Here is a 22,257-nt window from a genome sequence, read left to right on the forward strand (position 1 = left end):
CACAGGGAATGTTGGTCTGTGAACAGCAGCTGCTCCCTGCAATCTCAGCACAGCTTGAATCCTCTTGTTTGTGAGAGGGATACATTCCCTCACACACTGTTGGAGAAGAAATTTGACCAACACATTTTGAAGTAGTGCTCTGGATCCACATAGAAGAGTGCGTAAAGGAGAAAACAGAAGTCAGTGTACAGTGGTGGCAATTATATGCCGCTCCGTCACTTCTGGAGGTGATACATAGTCATTGTGGAGCCACACGCCATGACCAACCGGCAAGCAGGCGCACTAGTGAAAAAAAAATTGAGATTCAGGCTGGCACATGGGAGTATGCTTAGGCGAGGAACCTGCTGTGTGCATGGATGTCATTTAGGGTTCACCAGGGGTCACAGCTGCGACCCCTGGCACTGCCTTTGCGACCCCTGGCACCAGAGGTAGCAAATTCAGTGCCAGGAACACAGGGGCAACTCGTCTTTGGATGTCGGTTGAGGCTCCATTGTCTCTGTTGTCTGTTAATTTTTCATTACACCCTCACTCTAATAGTGAATAATAATATATTATTCACTATTAGCAATATATTATTCACTATTAGCGTAATACAAATAGAGTTTGATGGAATATGCCCTTCCATTGAAGCTGAGGTAAGTATTAAAAGTTTTAAAATAAATGTATGTTGAATGCGTGCCTGCAGGTGAGGGTGTGTTTGTGTGAAAGTGCATGTAAGTGTTAATTTGTGTGTGTGTATTTAAGTGAAAGTGGAGGTCAAAGGGCCTGTGATGTCACTTCCGGTACCCCTGGCATTTCGGTGAATTGACATCCATGGCTGTGAGACATATCCATTGGTATTCATTGATTTGTTAATACCTTTGGTGAAGTTCCACAGATCGTCAAGATACTTGTCAAAACTTGCCATGTTTATTTTTCTCCTGAGTTTCACATAAAGACATCAAAGGGAGTTACAGTTAAGTGTGCAAAATATTCATTTGCTGACAACTAAAGCACCGTTTAGTTAATCTGTATGTCTAAGATCTAAGATCCGGCCGTGCTGTGGCCAAGGCCCTGCGGTCAAAATCCATTGTACACAGCTAAAGGTCATGCAGAACGGGGGTAAGCTGCAGCATATCCAGACTGATTATAATTCACCACCACACAAGCACCACATATATCTACACAAAAGTAGTAAAACGCATTTAAATCTAAACAACAAAACTACAGTGAATTTGAAATTATGACTGGCAGTGGTCATAACATATTAATGTATTAAATAATCTCTGAAATTCACTTGAAAATACAGCTAAAGATCAGTTATGGTTACAAATTTAAACCAAAAACCATTGAAATTCTACATTTATGGCTAACTCCACAAGCAACAGCTTGCATACCTACCATGCAAATTATAATTCACACAACAAATGCAAAGTCTGAGACAATATTTATGAAAGTGAATAAGAGGACTACACAACACACCTTTAAAATCCAACATAGGAAGAGGTCGTATTGCATTCATACCAGTGTCATTCAAAATGTTAATGGTAAACTATGCCTTGTCACTAGTGAGAACATTGATGCTATTTGTGAAGTCATCTGTTACAGTTATGTTGACATGCTAGTCACTTAATTGCACATCAACGGTTTGCACTGGACCTCCTGCTTTCAAGCCTGAAAACCTCAACCATGTTTGCAATCACATGGAGAGACTTGAGTTCATGGAACACACAGTAGTGTCTATAAGGTCAATAGAATTTAACAGTGTTTGTTTAGTTGATTTATTCAGATGTTGAGCGTAAAATTATACTCTTCTTTAGGAATTTAGGAGAATGTGGGGCATACTGGTTTAATTCTAGTAAGGGTCTGACTAAAAGCTCAAATTTCCGTACTTCTGAGATATGAACTAAGAAGCAGAAGACTGGAGAGGATGACAACAAGTTGATGAACTCATTTGTGGACTCAGACATAAATTGGATTGTTTGATCAGGCTCTTTGTAAGATTGATTCACATACACATGTGCAGACTTCTACATAAAAGCTTTACCAAAGAGGGCTGTAAACACAGAAACCAACAATGAGTGCTAGATAGCTACTAGTGGTTTTAAGAGGTTTAGCCCAAGAGCACTATTGTCGCAATCCAGAATCAGGTGATGGGTGGGTACTTATCCCTCACTCACTTAGAAAGAGAAGTCAAAGAAACCTAAATATTTAAATCCATAACAATTAAGTAACATGGGTAAAAAGGAAAATACTAAGAAATATTCAAACTGAATACTGACTTACCCGTTTTTAACTAAACCCTGCCTATAACAAATGATAGTCCACTGGGGTGAAATCTAAAATGGGGGCTTGTTTTTCAAAGTTAACCAAGAGGACGCACTCAGGATTTTACCTGTGGAGAAAGCCACTTAGTCTGAGTGTAGACCTCACGATTTACATATAACAGCAGGGAACTGAAATATTGCTTAAATGGGGGTTGAATTTCAGAATTTTTAAGTCTGTGTCTGAGTGTGTATGATGCAGGCTAATTCTGAAGCTGTATCAGGAAAGGTTTAGCTGAATGTGTGTAGAGGAACCAGTTGCAGTGATTGTGAATATGAAACCCCTTTCAAGAACTAAGTATGGCACCCACAACAAAACACTGTAAACAAGAGCAATTATCCATACAATCACTTTAGGAGATCCCAACTACCCCTTTGCTCATTCTGAACAGAATAATTCATTTCTGCAGCATAAATCTCCATTCATGATAGAACTAAGTCACGTGGGTTGAAATTGGTGCGCGTACACTGACATCGCCAATCTCACTGTAATTCCTCTCCATCTGGTACGAGCTCCTGGGACAAGAAGGGAACCAGGATTGCATTTACTGGACCCACCGCTGCATGGGGAGCACTACTGGTTTGGCCTGGAGATGCAGGCCTGCTGAGCGCAGGTAGATCCGGAGGCAGGGAGCTGCGGGGCAAGACATCCTGGGAAGAAAGGCACCCGAGATTGCAATAGTTCACAGGGAGCGCCCCATACCAACAAGAGCATCCCAGCAAGGCTGCTCACAGGACTATACTGAAAAGGACTGAGAGCAGAAGCCATCTTGCAAGGGGAAATACAGATACAGTAACCTGAAATTGATGCGACAGGGTCGGCCATTGATGGAATTTTAACACCTATAAATTGTCAGGAGAACCCAGTGACATACTGATTTTGTAGGGTCTCTTGTTTTTATCAATTTTGTCATGATGGACATGATTTAAATCCATGAGGGAAACTTTTAGTGACTCAAAGCTGACAAAAGTGGCCAGGGCCATACCTCTCAATAAATATGCTCACAATGAGCTTTTGACTAACCCAAGAAAAACATTGTAACATTTGCCACATAGACCAAAACATTACATACCTCCAAGACAGAAGGTTCGACGACACAGGAAAACATTTTATGAACAACCTTGATTTGGCACAACTAAGCACAGACCATGAACATAGCTATCTTGGAAGATGGAATAAAACCAGTGATTGATGAGAGGACAACAAGCAAGGCCACAAAGAGGATGGTGGCCCCCACTGAATTTTATAAATTAAAACAATTGTTATGTTCTGCTGCTATGTAATTTTTTTGCAAAGTGTCTGAAGCATGGAAATTCTCAGATGAGTATAACAGGGCTTGGATTTCAACAATACACAAGCCTTGTACCGATCACCTGAGATATTCTAACTATAGGCTAATTTTAATGCAGATATGAACATTCTGGAGATAGTCTTGGCCAACAGACTTAAAGTTATTTTAAAGCTGATAAACCCCAGCTAGGTCAGGGTGGACCCAGGACGTTCATCAGCTAATCACTTGAGGACCTTTTGCACCTGATGTGGCAGGTTAAGGATAATAAAGATGAAAAGGTGATGATATCTCTTGATGTTCAGAAGGCAGTCAACAGAGTGGAATGGTCATATCTACTTAGTATATGGACAAAATGGGCATTAATAAGGTCAGGCTGCAGTATAACAATGCCACTGCCTTAGTGAACTGTGGAGGTTTTTTTGTCCGGGAAACATCCTAAACAACGCTTTCCGAACAATGCGGGTGTTTACCACGCAGGTGTAACCATGCTTGCCGGAACAACTGCCTTTTTTTGTGTCTTAACCACACATGAGCCAAACTATGCATATGAGTGGTTAAGGCACAGAAAAAGGCAGAGTGGATCGGGAGAGGACGCGGGGGTCATTAAGGACTTTGCATGCTTTTACAACAAAATTCCTTGTAAAGGCATGCGTAGAAAAGATACGGTCATGGTTCCAACCACGTTGTTAAGGCTTACGTTGTTCCAGCATGCATGGTTCTGTCATGCAACCTTCTTGTCTCCTTATTTTAACTTTCACTGGGTACTTGCCAGGGCTGTCCATTCTTGACATTATTGTTCTTAATTAAGATAGAACTGTTGGCCATGGCTAGCTGCATGGACCAACAGGTGAGGGTAGCTGAAAACGTTGTGAGGGAATACAAAGTGTTTTATTATGAATACAATATTTTAGTGATCCTATCCACACACACTGGAATCTATCCGGTCTTTGATCTCCCTAACTGTGATAATCTCACGATTTTCAGGCTACAACGCCAATTTGTCCAAATGTGAAGCACTCCCTCTATCAGCTTGCACAGTGAAAACATCTATAGGGGCTTGACCCTTTTGGTGAACTCCATCTAATTTGAAATATTCAGGCATTTCATTAGTAGTGTCTTGGAGAATATGCTCCTAGAGAGCATAGTACCACTGACTGACAAAATTCAATTTAATTCCTGAAATGGTTTTAAATGAAAATATCCATGTGGGATAAAAAACAAATTATAAACATGAACATTGCCCCATGTTCAATTAAGAATTTTGTCTACTGCCACTGAAATTACCCCAGGATTTTGTAACGTTAATTGAGACAAGGATCAGAACTTTTATAAGGTAAGGGAACAGGCTCATACTGAGAAGTGCAAAATTACATGCAAATGTGAGAACTGGACAGCTATGTCTCTCACACATGAAGTCTTACTGCCAGTCCAATTAGTTGGCTTCAGTCATATTCATGTTGAATACACACAGAGAGACAGAGGGTCGCATAGAAAGACATATCCTGAGGTTACAAGGAGCACTGAGAGTGCTTTATACGGGCCACAGAAATGCCAAAATTGACAATCCTATACTACACTCCTCCTAATATGCTTGAAAAACAGCACATAGATTGGTGACATTATCTGTATGGTTACATTTAAAAGTGCCTATATGATGAAACTAAAAACTATTGATCACTGAGAGGGAGACTGATTGGGAGCTGTTGTGGAATAAAGGGAGACTGATTGGTCAGATGAGAAACTCAAAACACGCTCATTCAAGAATTTGAGTTGCTACACTCCCAAAAACTAAAAGCATTTGCAGATCATCACTGCATTAAGACAACAATAGGTGACAAGCAACTAACCTTACTGCAATGGCCTATACTTCAATACTTACTGACATGGAAAGAATTCAGGAAAACCATCTCTCGGTCTGTAGTCTGTTCTAATCCAAAAACATTTCTCTGATGAAATATATGTGCAAGTGGTGGGGGACTGGGTAAATATAGAATTCCACAATAACGAATAGAAGGTACTGATGACGAAACATTGTAGTTATCTGAAAGAAACAACTCAAATTTATCTAGTTTAAGATTCTGTATCAATGGCACTGGTCCCCATTTAGACTGCGACAAACGAACATGAGTACCAACCTGAATTGCTGGAAATGTAGGAAATTGGACTGCAACATCACACAAACTATGGGTATGTACGTTCCTATTGAGCCATTGGAATTCTATCTGGACTACAATAACACAGCATTAGTCTTGACAATCTCATGATTGGTAGACTGGTAGTGCTACATAATTTCTGGGACCTCCCGACATTACCACACCATAACGTATGGCAAGCTACGGCAATAGCAGTAACCAAGAAAAGAGTACCTTGACACTGGAAAATTACTTCAGCGTCAGCATAGAAGGACTAGCTGGATGAAATGCATACAATGGCTTCTTTTGAGAGAGTAATCTTCAGAATAAATGACAAAACATCGCAATTGGCCTTTCAAAAAGAAGTCTGGGTAGATTCATAAGTATGCAGACATAATTGGGGAGAAACTCAAAGAAAGATAAATATGTTTCCTGCTGCCACAAACTATGGTTCGTGTGAATTGCCTTTAGGTCAGGTATATGGGGTGGGGACAGTGACACATAGGCTGCAAAGCAAAGTATGAAATGACAAAGACAAGATTATGGACATCTTTGCAGGGAACCTTTACTGTGTTGTATTATGATATTGTTGTAATATTTTGCATTTTTCAGGAATGCATTCTTCCTTTTCTTTACCTCGAGACAGGGTGAGGATTGAGGGCTATTAGATTGAAAGACGGAGGAGTATTAGATTGAAAGGCAGAGGTGGGAGAATACTTCTGGGAAGGTGTTTCGGGGCATTAATATGAACAGCTCATGCTCTTTTTTGTACTTTCTACGGATATGCATGAAAAACATTATTTCCATATTTAAAAAAAAGTCAAACATTAAAAACATACTGTAAATGGCACCTAACGGCTTAAAGTTTTTTGATGTTGTCCCTTTGCTTAGCAGCCAGTGCTACAAGCCTAGGAGAAAGCTTAAGTTTAGGGGGGAGAAATGAGGCTTAGCCCCTGATGCCCAGGGAAGATGTCAACTCTCCAGGCCACGTGATGGATGTGTTTTCCACCGCCGGTGTGCCTTCTTTACTATAGAAAGCATAGGAATGGACTGAATGGTTGTCATATCAGGTAGACAACTAGAATAGAGTACTTCACAAGTTGCTTGAACCCAATACTTTGCTACATATGCTGCCTAAACCAAAAAAAGTGAATAACAGCAAATAGTGAAACGTACACTTATTGGCCCACTGTATGTGTAGGGCGTATTACCGGCCCCATGCTCTATATTTATAACATTCAGAAGCAGTTTGTCCCGCCCGTGGATGGCTGGCAGGGTACCTCCATGTAGGAAGTATGAGACAGCTTGGGTGTTTGGATACAGAAGGCAGCACTGTGATTGGTTGTGATGAAAGGCTTGCCATGAAATGCAGGATGCCTTTTGAAGATGTTTGAGCTTGTTCAATTCTTCAGCAAAGAAGCTTTGCTATCCCGTGCAGTCTGCACCTTCCAGGTGCATGGCATGCTTAACAAAAACAAACGCATACGTTTCTTCAAAAAATACTCCAACTGCATTTGAAACAACTGCACTATAGTCCATATCTTTCACAAAACAAATACATATTTTCAAATCAACTCTGGGGACTCTTTGAAACACATTTCAGAAGTGTAATCCTTTGGACACCTTTCCTATTGAGCCAAGTAATTAGCGTATGCAATACATTTCTATATTCACATTTTTTTTAAACTGAAATTTGGAAACATGTTTTGTAACATATTGTGTACAGTTTCTCGTATTTTATATTTTGTTTGACAAATAACACGGCCCACATCACAGAAAATAGAAAGGCCTGTGGAAATAACGCTATAAGTCGTTGCATTGAAGGTGAAGGCCCTACACTTTAGAATCACACAAATGTCTGGGAACTGTTAATTCAGCCATAAATACAAGAGTGGGACTCCTCTAATTTGCACGGTAGCCTGTCCATGCTAGTCGGGAAATCACTGGTTGTTTGGCACGTGGACTAGACTGAGGTGTAGTCTGCACCATACATCTTCACTCATATGTATGGAAGCCCGCATACCTTTAGCATACACTTGGGTTACTGCAGTTTCAGACACATACCTCTAGGTCGCCCTCGTCCACGTCCTCTGTTACTCTGGGCAACTTCGCTGGCATCTTCAAACCACCTTGATAACATATCAGACATCCTTTGCATTAGTGAAACATTAGGGCTCTGCTCTCCTGCATAAATTTAAAATTTAATTATACAACGAAAGGGCAGTCAAAAATATAAATGTTGCATTCATCATATAAACGCCAATAAGAATAAGAGCTATTAAATACAATTCAGATCAAGCCTTCTGGATGCAAATATAATGTTCAGTATTAAAGCACAAAAATACATTACAAAACAAGTTACTTCCTTACAGTTATGCTCCTTCTGATGAATACTCCAGCTGCGGATTCCTGACACCTTTAGAATAATCCCAAGTGCCAGGCTGGATCCAAATCATTTTGTGGGTGACCTAACAGAGAAACAAGTTCACCCCACAGAAAAGGAGAGGAAGGTCACTGATGAAACTGTGGTTAAAGTACCCACCGGAAAAAGAGTTACCAGAGGTAAATATTTTTTTTTTTATGGATAAATCTAACTGCAGATTTCTCACCTTTGAAATAGATACCCATGTTATACCTCCCAAAAGGCGAAGGGTCTGAGTAATGGACTCTCACAAAACAGTTCTAAAGGACAAAGGAAGCAAAATTACCCTCTCTGCAGGCTTGACTATCTCTGCAGATCTGAATGTCTAGGCAGCGGTGTCTGGACAGGAGCACTTCTCGCCAAAACCATTGAAGTAGCTTTTACTCGTGGGGAATGAGTTTGTGGCCCTCAGGCTCAGAGCACTCCAGCTTGTCCAGGGCATAGCATGTGTTTATGCATGGACAATCCACGTGGATAGGGTCAGTTTCTGCACCCCATCCCCTTGTCAGCACCAACAAAGCACATGAAAAGCTGATCGTCTATATGGTAATCCCTCTTACGCTCAAGGGTAAAATTACCAATTTCACAAGTTCTGGGCAAGAAGAACCTGAGTGAGCATTTTGAGTTTGTCCATCCACAGGAAGACTTTCGGGGAGCAAAGACCCTAAATCGGTCAGAGCCCTCTAACCTTCTTGGGCACCAGGACGTAGTAGATGTCACACCCTTCTCCTCCTCCTGCTTCAACACCCTCTGCATGCTTCGCAAGATCTACAAATGGATCCGCACTGAAACCAGGAGGACGGTCAACCAAGCACTCAGAAGCAGCAAATTGGACTACGGCAAAGCCCTCTATGCAGGAACCACGGCCAAGCTCCAGAAAAGACTGCAACGAATACAGAACGCCTCTGCACGCCTCATCCTGAAAATCCCCCGCCACTGCCACATCACAGGCCACCTGAGAGACCTACACTGGCTCCCCGTCAACAAGAAAATCATGTTCAAACTCCTCACCCACGCTCACAAGGTATTGCACAACACTGGACCAGAATACCTCAACAGACGGCTCTCCTTCTACACGCTGATCTGACAGCTTCACTCCGCCGATCTTGCCCTCCCTACCGTCCCACTCATCCACAGAATGACCGCCAGTGGCAGATCGTTCTCCCACCTCGCCGCCAAGACGTGGAACACTCTTCCCACCCACCTGGGTCAGACACGGGACCTACCTACCTTCAGGAGACAACTCAAGACATGGCTGTTCCAGCAGTAGCAGCCCCCCAACCCTCAGCGCCTTGAGACCCTCACGGGTGAGTAGTGCACTTTACAAATACTCTGACTGATTGATTGATTGGTTGACCATGGTCATGTAAGGGAAAATAAAAGCAGCTTGGAAGCTGTTGCAGTGGGTGAGGAGGAAGTGGATGATTGCTGTCCTTCGGGGTTGCCCCACCACAGCCACAACCTCTGGAGAAAGTGAAAAGTCAGGGCTGGATGCGGACCTGTTTGCAAGGGCTACCATTTGCGATAGGCTGGGCCCCGTGAATAGTCTGAAATTTATTTTACTGATGTTGAAAATGGCAAGCTGGTAAAAGCAAGTTTAAGTAACAAGCTGCAATGCGGATGTCTTTAAAACATTCTAGTGTTAAATCAGCCTTTTCTTCAAAGAGTCTGCATCCATCGAACTGCTTGTTCATAGGGAAGACTGAACATTACCAGATAACCGAGTAGCTTGCGTCTTGACATGATGCCTGACCACGACACCGGTGTCCAGGGCATGTCCCACACAGACTGATGTTGGCCTGCAACCTATACTTGGCAGCATCCTCTCCAACCTGAACTGCTTAAGAGAAAGCTGGCCTGAATTTGTAAAGGAACAATTTGAAATATCTCAATTGGCTTGTCCCAAAGAGCATGTGCATAACGGCACAGTAGAAAGACAGCATTCATGGTCCGGACGACAAAACTAGCAGAGGAAAATATTGTTTTGCTGAGTGTGTCACTGTTCTTACATTTCCTTACTGGCAGCGCAGAGGGTCAAGTTTTTCAGGTTGACCTACTTCTTGGCCGACTAAGCGCTCCAGGGTGCAATACTGGGTGAGAAAAGCCAGGCCACCAGAGGGTGGCCTATGTAACCAAGCCACTGGACTAATGATTAGGAGATCCAAGCATAGCTTCACTAAGCAGACAAAGCAAATGTGAGGGCCTCAATGAAGGTCTTTGACCTGGTGGACCAATGCGGTAAGATTGTTGTCAACAATTAAAACTTTTGTTTCATCAACAGTAGTAGTAATTAGGTACTTCCTCTGCCCTGCAGACACCCACTGCAAAGAGGCACTTTCCTCTGTGGCTGGACCAGATGAAGATTCTAAGAAGTGTCTATCCGTCTAGAATTGTGTAAATCTGTGCACAATCAAGCCTTAATAAAGTGAATAGGGAGCAAGTTGCTCGCCTCCTCATTGCCGTCAATCATGTGGTACATTCTGAAGGTCATGAACTGAGTCTGAATTGGAGCCAAACAGGGCATCAGGGACCAGACATGCATCGGCCTGTCGTGTTGGAAAGCTGGTCCAATAAGCTATCCAACACCTGCTGGGCCAGGTCATCTAAATCAACCAGTGAGGGGGATGGTGATCTCGATTATGAGGAAAAGGAGGAGCCCCAAATCCAGGCTTCATTATTTCCCAGCCTCTCTACCAAGAAAGAGACGGTGGGGGCCCCCACCAGTATACCTGAGCAAGGCAGGGAATCATGGATTGCTCCTCAGTCCAACAAAGGTTCCCAGGCAACCCCAGGGAAAAACCAAAGGAAAGAGACCGAGGATACTACAGTCACTTTGGTTTCCGCAACAGATATATGGGCTGCAGTTTTGAACTCAGTGCAGATTACAGTAACAGCCCTACAGTTCCACTCGAACAAAATGGACATCCAGGTAGATCTGTTAAATACATTGGCCGTATTTGTGGAGGGAATTGACGGCAAGTTACAAGAATTAAATGAAATGATAACAAGGGTACAAACAAACCAAATCAATGGCTTTACCATTTGCTCCTGCAAGGAGGTAGTAGACCCCCTGGTACAATTGCCAGCTACCCTTGTAGGATTCATGAAAGAAATTCATAATTTGCACACCAAGGAGGGCATGGAGGGTACCCTACCCCAGGGTCTGCCCACTACTCCCCAAGTATTAGTGACTCCAGAAGCTAATCACCATAGACCGTCAGTCAACCAATCAATCAATATTTGTAGAGTGCAGCAACTTACCTGTGAGGGTCTCAAGGGACTTGAGGGAGCGGGGAGGGGCCGCCAGGTCTTGAGGTTTTTTCTGAAGATTGTGAGTGACAGGCTTTGTTTGAGGTGCAGGGAGGTTGTTCTAGCTCTTTGCTGCAGCGTAGGTGAAAGATCGTCCTCTGGCAGTGGTAATGAGGATGCGAGGGACAGTGGCTAGGGCCATATGGGTGTAGCAGAGGGATCTGGCAGGGGAGTGGAAGGAGACGTGGTGGTTCAGGTAGGCTTGTTCTCCGTTGTGTATGGCCTTGTACGTGTGGGTGAGAAGCTTCTCAACCGGTAGCCAGTGAAGGGTCCTCAGGTGTTGGGAGATGTGTTCTTAGCAAGGGAGGTCCAGGATGAGTCTGGCGGCTGTGTTTTGGAGGAGTTTAAGTTTTTTTATGTTCCTAGTTGAGGTGCTGGCTTAGAGGGCGTTGCCATAGTCGAGCTTGCTAGTGACTAAGGCATGGGTGACTGTCATGTGACAGTCTGCTGGTATCCATCTGAAGATCTTCCGAAGTTTGTGGAATGTGTACCAGCAGGAGGAGGAAACAGAGTTTACCTGGCAGGTCATGGATAGGGAGGAGTTAAGGATGATTCCTAAGTTGCGGGTGTGCTCGGTCGGTGCAGGGGGGTGCTGAGGGATGTGGGCCACCAGCAGTCGTCCCAAGCGGAGGTGGCGTTTCCGAAGATGATGAGCTCCATCTGTTGAGCTTGAGGCAGCTTTCTCTCATTCAGATAGCGACGGCTTCCATTCCTGAGTGAAAGTTTCTTTTGGCCGTAGCCAGGGCTTCGGTGAGGCAAATGATGAGGTGTGTGCCATCGGCATATGACTCGATGTTCATACCGTGGTTTCTGACGATGGCTGCAAGAGGGGCCATGTATACGTTGAACTGTGTGGGACTCCATAGGGATCCTTGGGGGACTCCGCAGTTGACTCCTGTGGGTCTTGAAGTGTAAGGCAGGAGTCTGACCCTCTGCGTCATCCCGGAGAGGAAGAAGTGGATCCATTCCAGGGCTCTTCTGCGGATTCGTATGTGGTGGAGTCTGGTTCGCAGAGTGCTATGGGAGACTGTGTTGAAGGATGCCGAGAGGTCGAGGAGTATGAGTGTGGCCGTGGTCTAGGAATAATCAAATGTCATCAGTGGCTGCCAAGAGTGCTGTCTCAGTACTGTGATTGCTGAGGAGGCCATACTGTGAGCTGTCCAGGGAGTTGTTGGCCCCGTCCAGAACTCCAGTCAAAAGAACAGGTAATAAAGAGGAAAGCGCTACTAGATCAACACCTAGCAGTTACTCAAGAAAGAGCCATAGAACATCCTAAGCAAATATCAGACCTTAGAGAATTAGAAGGGCCCCGGCCAGCATCTGACAAAGAGAAAGCGGAAATGTGCAAGGAAGGGCAGGAAAAATACCTAGGTGACCCTCACAGATATCACGAAGCCAATAACCTGTACAATACAGGATGACGATGGGACAAAAACTCCAGGATCCTCACAAAAGGCAATAGGTCCTTGGAGGTCGTCTTCTTCCACCTCAGCAACTGAAGGGCCAGAACCAGGAGGCATCACTAGGTCCATCCAGGATCGGAAAGTAATACCATTGCGGGCCTCAGAAGTAAACCAGGAGGAAATCAGTGGCCTCATTGGAACGCAAGTAAGGATGATACCCGGGAGTCCGTTGTCAGGAGGGAAAGACACCACAAAGCGGAACCGCCTCTCGAGGCCAAGCAGACCTCAAGTCAAGTTTTGCAAATAATATAAATCAGACCAACCCGGCCCATGCCTTCAGTTGCTCTGGATTACAGAATTTAAATCTAGATGTCCTCAAGATGTGCTTAACCGCTCTACTGTCCTCAAACTAATAAATGCTCTCCCGGGCCTGAAGCTTGTGTCCTCAGATGACATTTCTGCCATAAAATTTATACAAGCCCAGGGAAGTCAAAAAATGGACCCCACTATAGTGGAATTTGCATCATCGGACCTCCCTATAAAAATAATGGAAGGGAATAACCTCCTAAAATCCTGGGGAATTTCTCTTATCTTATATCAAGGAGATTGATACCCGTACCAGGTACTGCAGGATTGTATGCTGAAAAGGAATCAAGTAATTCCCTGGTCTGTTCTACGAGGGGCAAACCGGAGGCCCAGCACCGGAGAATATGCTAAAGAAGAGGTAGGAGAAAGGCAGTTCAATTAGATCTGGAAATACAAGTATGGAAAGAGAAGGATCCTGTCTAGACAACCAAACAAAAGGTTATCCTCAGGATAAATAGTCATGGCTCCCCCAGAATACCACTAAAAAGTTGAACAGTAGTCTATCGGACAGCTCATCCGCAAGGATCATCGAGCATCTGCTCTTCGAACATAGGGAGTCTCTGCATGCAAAGCTTGAAGATCCAGCGATTATTCAGTACTTGGGCTCCTTTGACATTATAATGTTGCAAGAAACATGGACACTTACAGATTTCCCTCTAATCGGATTTGAGCAATTTAATAAGCCAGCAGAGAAACACAATACGTTTGGAAGGGCAAAAGGAGGTTTAGTAACCTATATCAGCACCAGACTCATGGCTAAGACATCAAGACCTCAGATGGGAGATCACCCGTTCCTGATGGTCCGTTTGGACGACTGGGCAAAAAACATATGTGATCCCCTGATTCTAATTAATGTTTTTGTCAATCCAAAAAGAAAAGCGACAGTAGCCAATAATCTTTTAGAACATCTGCTCCATAAAACTAATTCAGCTCAGCATATTGGCTTGACTCAGGTGATTTTAATCTCAATTTATTTAACTTGCAAAGCGAGGACCACGTGCAAATAGTAGTTCCGATGTGCCATTCACAATTTGCCATCTCAGAGAAAGAAAGAAAAAAATCGGAGAGAAGCTAATTACGAGCTGTGAGTTAGCAGGCCTATTTGCGCTGAATGCGCGGTTGCTGGCAGAAACCCCACCTGCTTGGACAAAAGCCTCAGAAAAGGTGGTTTCATATTTAGACTATACCCTGGTAAATGCTTCACTATTTAACACTGTGAGTGACTTTAAAATTCAAGACTGTTCAGAAAGTGACCACAACCCCCAAATAGTTACAGTACAGAGTAAAGCATATATCCAGGAAGAAACAAGACTCCTCAAGGGGGAGTTTCGTTCCAAAAATGTAAAGCAACTGAAATGGAACTATCACCTGGTCAAAGGCGAAGCAGAAGAAATGGTTGCCGTCCTGGAAAACATGGCAAATGAATCTACAAATGCGGTTTTGGTATGGAAGTCCTTCTCAAAAAATCTTATCACTCAAGGCTCTGCAAATGGAAGGTCTAAAGGACCTTATTTGGGGTACAACAACAGCATACATATGCCACGAGCAGTACGGACGAGGAAATCAGTGGTAAATAGGCTCTTGAGACAACTGCCTTAACACCCAGAAGATGAAACACTCCTAAAAACCCTTCGGAAGGAAAAGAAACATCTTAAAAGGGACATCTGGCTCTTTAAAAAAAAATCAAAGCATATAAAGCTATGGACCAAAATGCACCATACATCGGTATCAGCAAATTTAAAACGCTTCTGGAGAGTAGTCAACATTTGAAAAGGTCCAAGAGCTGCCAACAATGAAATATAAACGAGGAGGTATAGGTGGGATACTTGAAATCCCACTTTAAGGATTCATCTCTGGCAGATGCTAGTCCGGCTCAATGGGAGAGAGGTGCATGTGGGGGCCTGAGGTCCAGGAGTCTATGATGTTTACTTCCTTTGAAATAGCCAAGATAATTGAAAAATCGTGCCCTGACTTGGCAACAGGCACTGTTCCGGACAGTTGGAGGGGCTCAATAATTCATCCTTTTTACAAGGGAGTAAAGGCTTCCCTACCATCTAATATCGACTAATTGCCCCTTTGGATGCGGACCTCAAATACCTTTCTATAGGAATTCTGAAGCACTTTTTTTTGTGGGCTGTGAACAATGGTAGGCTCCCCATTAACCAGATCAGCTTTACCAAGAAGCAGGGCACTTAAACCAATCTTATGCACTGAGTTTGATAATCAACAGATCGAAGGCCACAGGGACTCCTCTCTACATGTGATCTGTAGATTTTAAAGCTGCCTTTGACTGTGCCACGAGATCAACTGTGGGCTAAATTACAGCAATGGCGGCTGCCGTCAAACCTTTTGAATGCCATTATTATGCTCTACTCTAACACATAGGTAAAAATTTAACTTTGGGATGGTTCTAATTTATCCAGACCCGTTAAGACTACAACCTGTCTAAAGCAAGTTTGTGTGCTGGCCCCACTTCTTTTTAATCTCTATATAGCAGATATACCTTCAGTATTAGATAACCAGCCAACCCACCCCCAACCCTTAGTTGTCGCCAACTTTCTCACCTACTCTACACAGACATTCTGTTGATGTTTAGCAACTCTAGAGTAGGGCTACAGAAACTCCTGATTAGCTTAGGAGGATACACGCAGGGCAATGACCTGCAAATAAATCAAGGTAAAACTAAAAAAATCACCTTCAATCGCAAACCCAACCTACATCATAAATGGCATTTGAACGGACAGTGCATTAAGGAAGTGTCAACTTATACATATTTGGGGACCAGGATTGAATCAAAAGGTATGTTTGCAGGCCATAGGGAAGCGATAAGGGAGAAGGCACAGGCTCTAAATCTTGGGAACCTGGCAAAGTCAATCCTTGGGCCAATGACCATAGCAATGAGAGTCAAATTACTCCCAACACGTTCATATGGTACAGAGATCAAGAGGGGGACGGAGAAGGTCTTGTGAGATAAACTAATAGTCAAATTATATAAATACGCTTTTCGGCTGCCCAGGTTGACCTCTCCGGACTAAGTCAGACTAGAATTTTCCTTAGTAAAGCAATCACTGGCTAGGCCAGCAGCTTTTCTCAAGGGATGCTATAAATTACATCTTGCCACTGAAGGGTCTCTAGCTAATTTAGTTTGGCAGGAAATCAGTCTTGAGAGGGGTAACAGTAACTTCAAGGAGTATCTGGAAAAAAGTATAGCACAGCTGGAGCTGGGTGACCTTTGGGGTAACACATTGCCTAACACAGTCTTTAGGAAAGCAATAAACAAATCAGTTAAACTCCTAAACAGGTTAGAAGATATGGAAGAGTTATCTAAACGGTCTCATGGGTGGTTGGTTTTAAATTAATACAAACTAGGTAAGGAATCAATCATCCTGTCCGCTCCCTCCTCACTGAAAACCAAGCAGAGTCTTCTAAGACTAAGACTGGGGGATATCCCAACCCTTGACTACCTAGGAATGCAGGCTATGCCATCAGACTATGGAGACCTTGACCCATGCAGTCTGTATCTGTCCAGTCCTGGCCATCCAGAGAAGGCAACTACTGAGAAGGGAATTCAGTGCCCTAGGGTTTCGATCCTGCAGATCAGCTGTCATCGCAGCACTTGACCCAAGTAATTAAATGCTAAACATTAGGTTAGTTCAGATGCTGAGAGTCTTTGCCTCCTTGGTCGCTACATTTCGCTCCCATTAGGCAAGGAGATGGGGTTGGTAACACAGATAATGTTATCCCAATTTTAAGATTAATGGAATAGGAGATGTGTTCCAGCCCGACTAACCATCAATATGCTAAGGGAAGTGAGGGCTACATGATGCTTTTTAGGTTAAAATCAAACAAAGTATGGGAAGCACTCTATCTAATATCTGTCCCTAGCCTATGAGGCACCATCAAGTAAGTAAATGGTGGCTAGGATGCATTATACATAAGTATTGTTCCCGGGCATCGGGCATTTTTACTATTATTGTGTTCTTATTATGATTGTGTTTTATTGTCTTAGTATATAGGCTGGTTTGACACTTTTGTATTGCATTTTAACAATAGTAGCATAATAGTCTTGTACGACAACTGGGGGGACGGCTATGGGAAGGCTAATGGACAAGAATATCCATGGTATTGTTAAACAGGTCTTCCTCTCGTAATGATGCTCTGTGATCAGACGTTTTTACGGCTTTGATTAACAGATAAAATAAATATTTTCACTGAAATCGGACACCTTTGCCACAAGATCCCCTTTACAGCCCCGGAGGTTTCGGGATATAAATATTTTCCAAATCCCAACTTCTCAGGGTTTCTGGAGCCACTACTCTGGTAAACTTCTAAGGCTCCTAGGATCTCAAGGGCAGTACTTACGGCCAGGACACATACCATCAACAAGGTGCAGTTGGTACTAGTTAACTAGTAGCTTCAGTAAAAAGGTCTCTTGCACCTGTTTCAGTTCCTGTAGCCACAGAGGAGATCATCCAACGTTTTACTTGAGTCCACTTTTTTTCTTGGGTATACAAAGGAGAAGTTACAGTCCCCCAGGGCTGCTCAAAGGTCACAAGCAGCAAATCCAGACAACTTCTGATCTTCTACAGGTCAAAAAATTGTTCTGATGAAGCTGTCTTGAAGAGCCACATTTATGGCTGGCACTAGACTGTGAGTGAAGGTGACTCCTGGCTCCTCCCTGACCAATGGGTTAAAAGTTCCCAGGTGCAATCCTACCCTCTTTTGCACCTTACGCCCAACTTTCAAGATGGAGAAACCCTTCTTCCTTTGTGCTCACAAAGAGGTGTGGCCAAGGAAATGAGTAGTCCCATGCCCTGTGGTCACTCAAAACCAGTTCTCTATGTAGCTCCCCTCCCATTGGGTTTGGTACCAGCCAGGACTGGGCAGTCAAGGTGTTGCCTAATCCAGGTCTCTCACAGTAAACTTGGGAGGCTTCATCTCTGTCCCTTTCAAGTAATGAAGTTCCTGGGTCCACCACACTGTTCTTCCAAGACTGATAAGGATCAAATACCCCACACCTAGTTCATCTCGTCACCAGGCCTAATCTGCTGTTCTGTTCTGTTCTGGAAGCAGTTTTCATACCTCATTAAGTTTGAGCACTTCCTGAGCAGCTGATAGCAGACTAAAGCAAATCAGTCTTCAAGAGTTTCAGGCAGGGAAAAGGTAACATTCTACAAGGTAATTTTTCTAAATATATATTGAAAATACAACTTCCCCAATTATTTGCACTTTTAATAAATATGAAAAAGAATCCTGTTAAAATGTAAAGATGAACGTTTGTAAACTGTACTTGGACATCTTCTATGATCCAGCCACAGCCCTGCCAGTGAAAAAAGCCTATCAGTGGACAAGTCACAGGAGGAACATGGCAACTTTAATTTGCACATGTTTCACTTTTAATTATCAGACACCCTACCTTGGGGTGACCTTTTAATACTACAATGCAGGGTATTTTGGCAGGTTTGACAGCAGGTTTTTTGGCTGCTGTATTCCGCCTATATCGCCCACTTTTACATGTCTGCATTGAGGAAGGCACAATAAGTGCTGCAGTCCACAGGTGGTATTGAATGGTCAGAACCTGGGTGCATTTATTACACAATATACTACAAACATAACGGCAAGTTAACATTTGTCAATAAGCAGTAAACCAATTTAACATGTTTAAAATGAGAGGAGATGTTTTATTCCTGTTTAGCACAGGTGACAGAGGACAGAAATCTTAGTCCAGCAAAAAAAGGGTCCAGAAAAAGTTAAACAATCTGGGGTGATAATGCAGACAAGGTAGGTTTCCTACACAAAGGTGGTCTATGTTACAGCTTGTTCTTCTGTAAACCTTTTAAGGAAGACACCCAACATGAGACTGAATATGCTTCCCAGTCAGGTCTGCATATAGTTTAACCCCTTCTGTGCCGTGGACGTAGTAGTTACGTCCCGCGGCACAGTGCTCCTGTGCCGAGGACGTAACCATTACGTCCTCGGCACGGAGCCCGGAGGGAGCGCTAGCGCTCCCTCCTTGGGGTTCCCCCCCCACCCTTCGAAGGCGGGGATGGAAGGGGAAGACCTTCCCCTTCCACCCCCGCCCCCCCAACTCCCCCACCCTCCCCCGTAATGACGTCAGCTCGCGATTGCGCGCTGACATTATTACCCACTGCCGGTCGCACTGGAAGCCATATGCTTCCAGTGCGATATCAGGAGAAACAGGTGAGTTTCTCCTCCGGCAGGTGGGGGGTTTGGGACAAAGAGGCACCGGGGGAAAGGAAAGGCTTTTCCTTTCCCCCGGTGTCTCTTAGAGCATTCCTGCTGCCCGATCGCATTGCGATCGGGCAGCAGGAATGCCCACTAGGCGCCAGGGATTTTTTAAATTTTTTAATTTCAAAATGTTTAAGCGTTTGGGAGCGGCCCCTTGGGCAAGGGTCGCTCCCATTTGGGGGCATGTTTATGTTGGCCATTTCTGCCCCCCTTGGGGGCAGATCGGCCTATTATTTTTAGCCCGATCTGCCCCCAAGGGGGGCAGAATCCACTAGACGCCAGGGATTTTTATTTTTTATTTGCTGTGAAATGTTGTCATGTTTGGGAGCGGCCCCTTGGGCAAGGGTCGCTCCCATTTGGGGGGCATGTTTGTGTGGCCATTTCTGCCCCCCTTGGGGGCAGATCGACCTAATATTTTTAGGCCGATGAAGCCACTTAGACACCAGGGCTAGTGTGTGTGTGTTAGTGGAGGGGGGGCAACCCCTTGAGCAAGGGTCACCCCCCCTTTGGGGGCACGTGTACCAAGGCCATTTCTGCCCCCCTTGGCGACAGATCGTCCTATTATTTTTAGGCTCATCTGCCCTCAAGGGGTGCAGAAACCACTAGAACGCCAGGGATTTTTTAAAATATGTTTATTTATGTGGGGGGCGTCCCCTTGGGCAAGGGGCACCCCCCCCAAGGGGGGCATTGAACTCTTGGACATTTCTGCCTTTGGGGGCAGAAGCCACATAGGCACCAGGGATAGTGTGTGTGTGTGGTTTGTTTTTTGTTTGGGGGTGGGCCCTTGTGCAACGGTTGCTCCCTCTGGGGACAGACTACTAAAGGTATTTTCTGCCCTCCTCGGGCAGATAGGCCTATTTTTTAGTAGGCCCATCTGCCCCTATGGCAGAATCCACTTAGGCAACAATTTCTAAATGCTTGATGGTGGGATGTTTGTCAACTGACGAAGTATTTGCATTTGTGATAATTTATTTCCTCCTTTTTGTTCTAGTTCAAAGCTTTTGCTTTCTTTGCTGTGGCTCCTTGCGGTTTTGGCGGTGGTTGACCTGCGGTTTGCATAGTTGCATGTTTTAGGTAAGTAAAAACAATTTACTCCAAAGGAGTATTGTTGCCATGCATGAATGACATGTTTGTAGGTGGTGTACTAAATGCAGGTTTGTGTGGAATTGTCCTTCGAGTTGTGCACAATGATATTTGTGTTATCTTATTTCTAATTTGCTTTTCTTTCTTTCTTTTTAGTGGGATATCATTGGTGATTGCTGTGTCTGTGCAGAGTAGTTGCTGGTGATTCAAGCATTTTCAGGCAAGTGAGCGGTATAGTTTTTGAGTTTATAACTCTTACTCATAAAGCTACACTTTATTACTTATCTTACACAGTGCTGGTTGTTGGTGGTGCATTTGCCCAGTTAATTTTTGTAGGAAAGATCATGGCTAGCCGCAGGATGACAGCTCAGAAGGTGGTTGGGATGCTTTTTGAGTCATTGTCTGATCATGATTATGAAACGGACTCTGCATCTGAGGCAGAGGAGGAAGTGAGGGATTCTGGCAGTGAAGTTTCTGACGGAGAGGAATCTTCTGATGAGGAAGCCACACTCAGTGCAGATGAAGGGCCTGTTTCAGAGGAGGACACTTATGTGCCATTAGTGCAGCAACCTGGGGCTGAAAGGTTTCCCGTTAGAAGGCCTGACTTCTGGGTTGCCCCAAACATGGAGCAGCCAGAGTTGCTTGCCTTTACTGGTCTCCCGGGGTGTAGAGTCAATACTGAGAACTTTTTGCCTGTCAATTTCTTTGAGTTATTTGTGGATGATGTGTTTTTGGAAGAGATTGTTGAGCAGACTAATTTGTATGCGGAGCAGTATTTGAGGGACAACGCTGCTAGACTTAGGCCGCACTCTAGAGCTGCCCAGTGGATTCCCACAAATTTGGAGGAGATGAAAAGGTTTTTAGGTTTGACTCTTTTGATGGGGTTGAAAAGGAAGCCGTCACTGGCTTCTTATTGGTCTACTAGTCCCTTGATGGCAACAGCTATATTTCCTGCAACAATGAGTCGTATTCAGTATTTGCTTCTTCTTAGGATGCTGCATTTTATTGACAATACATTAGCCTTGCAACGAGATCACCCCGATTCTGACCGTCTTTTTAAGATTAGGCCTGTCCTTGATAATTTTGTAGATCGGTTTTCAGAGGTCTATGTCCCAGGCAAAGAAATAGCCATGGATGAGTCTTTGGTCCTCTTCAAGGGCTGTTTGGTTTTTAGGCAGTACATTCCTAGCAAGAGGGCACAATGTGGAATTAAATTGCATATGCTGTCTGAAAGTAGTACAGGATATGTGTATAATTTCCATGTCTACACTGGTAGGGATTCCAGTATTGACCCCCCTGGTTGTCCTCCCACATTTGGAGTTACTGAGAAAATTGTGTGGGAACTTGGTAGACGACTGTTCAACAAAGGTCACCATTTGTATGTAGATAACTTTTACACTGCAGTGCAGTTGTTCAAGGAATTGTTTAGAGTGGACACTGTTGCTTGTGACACAATTTGTTGTAACAGGAAAGGCTATCCAAGGGAGATTGTTTGTAAAAAACTTCAGAGGGGACAGTGCAGTGCCTTGCGGAATGATGAGCTGCTAGCTTTGAAGTTTTCAGACAGGAGGGATGTCTACATGCTAATTACCATCCATGATGAGAGTACTTCCCTCGTCACTGTTTGGGGCCAGTGCATGTCATGTATGAAAGGTGTGTGAATGGACTGTAAAGCGGTTGGTGCCTTGCCATGGCTTT

At 44.0% G+C, this 22,257-nt stretch overlaps 1 protein-coding gene across 6 annotated transcripts in view; it reads right to left on the reverse strand.

Moving 5' to 3' along the window:
* Positions 1-22,257, reverse strand: part of DCAF6 (DDB1 and CUL4 associated factor 6) — a 622,202-nt gene that overhangs the window by 416,145 nt on the left and 183,800 nt on the right. For all 6 annotated transcript variants that reach the window (XM_069204156.1, XM_069204153.1, XM_069204157.1 and 3 more), the window contains one exon: positions 7,792-7,911. In XM_069204156.1, coding sequence (XP_069060257.1) covers positions 7,792-7,911 — 120 coding nt within the window. The remainder of the gene's footprint in view (positions 1-7,791; positions 7,912-22,257) is intronic.

The sequence above is a fragment of the Pleurodeles waltl genome, chromosome 8 (genome assembly GCF_031143425.1).
Source record: "Pleurodeles waltl isolate 20211129_DDA chromosome 8, aPleWal1.hap1.20221129, whole genome shotgun sequence".
NCBI lineage: Eukaryota > Metazoa > Chordata > Amphibia > Caudata > Salamandridae > Pleurodeles > Pleurodeles waltl.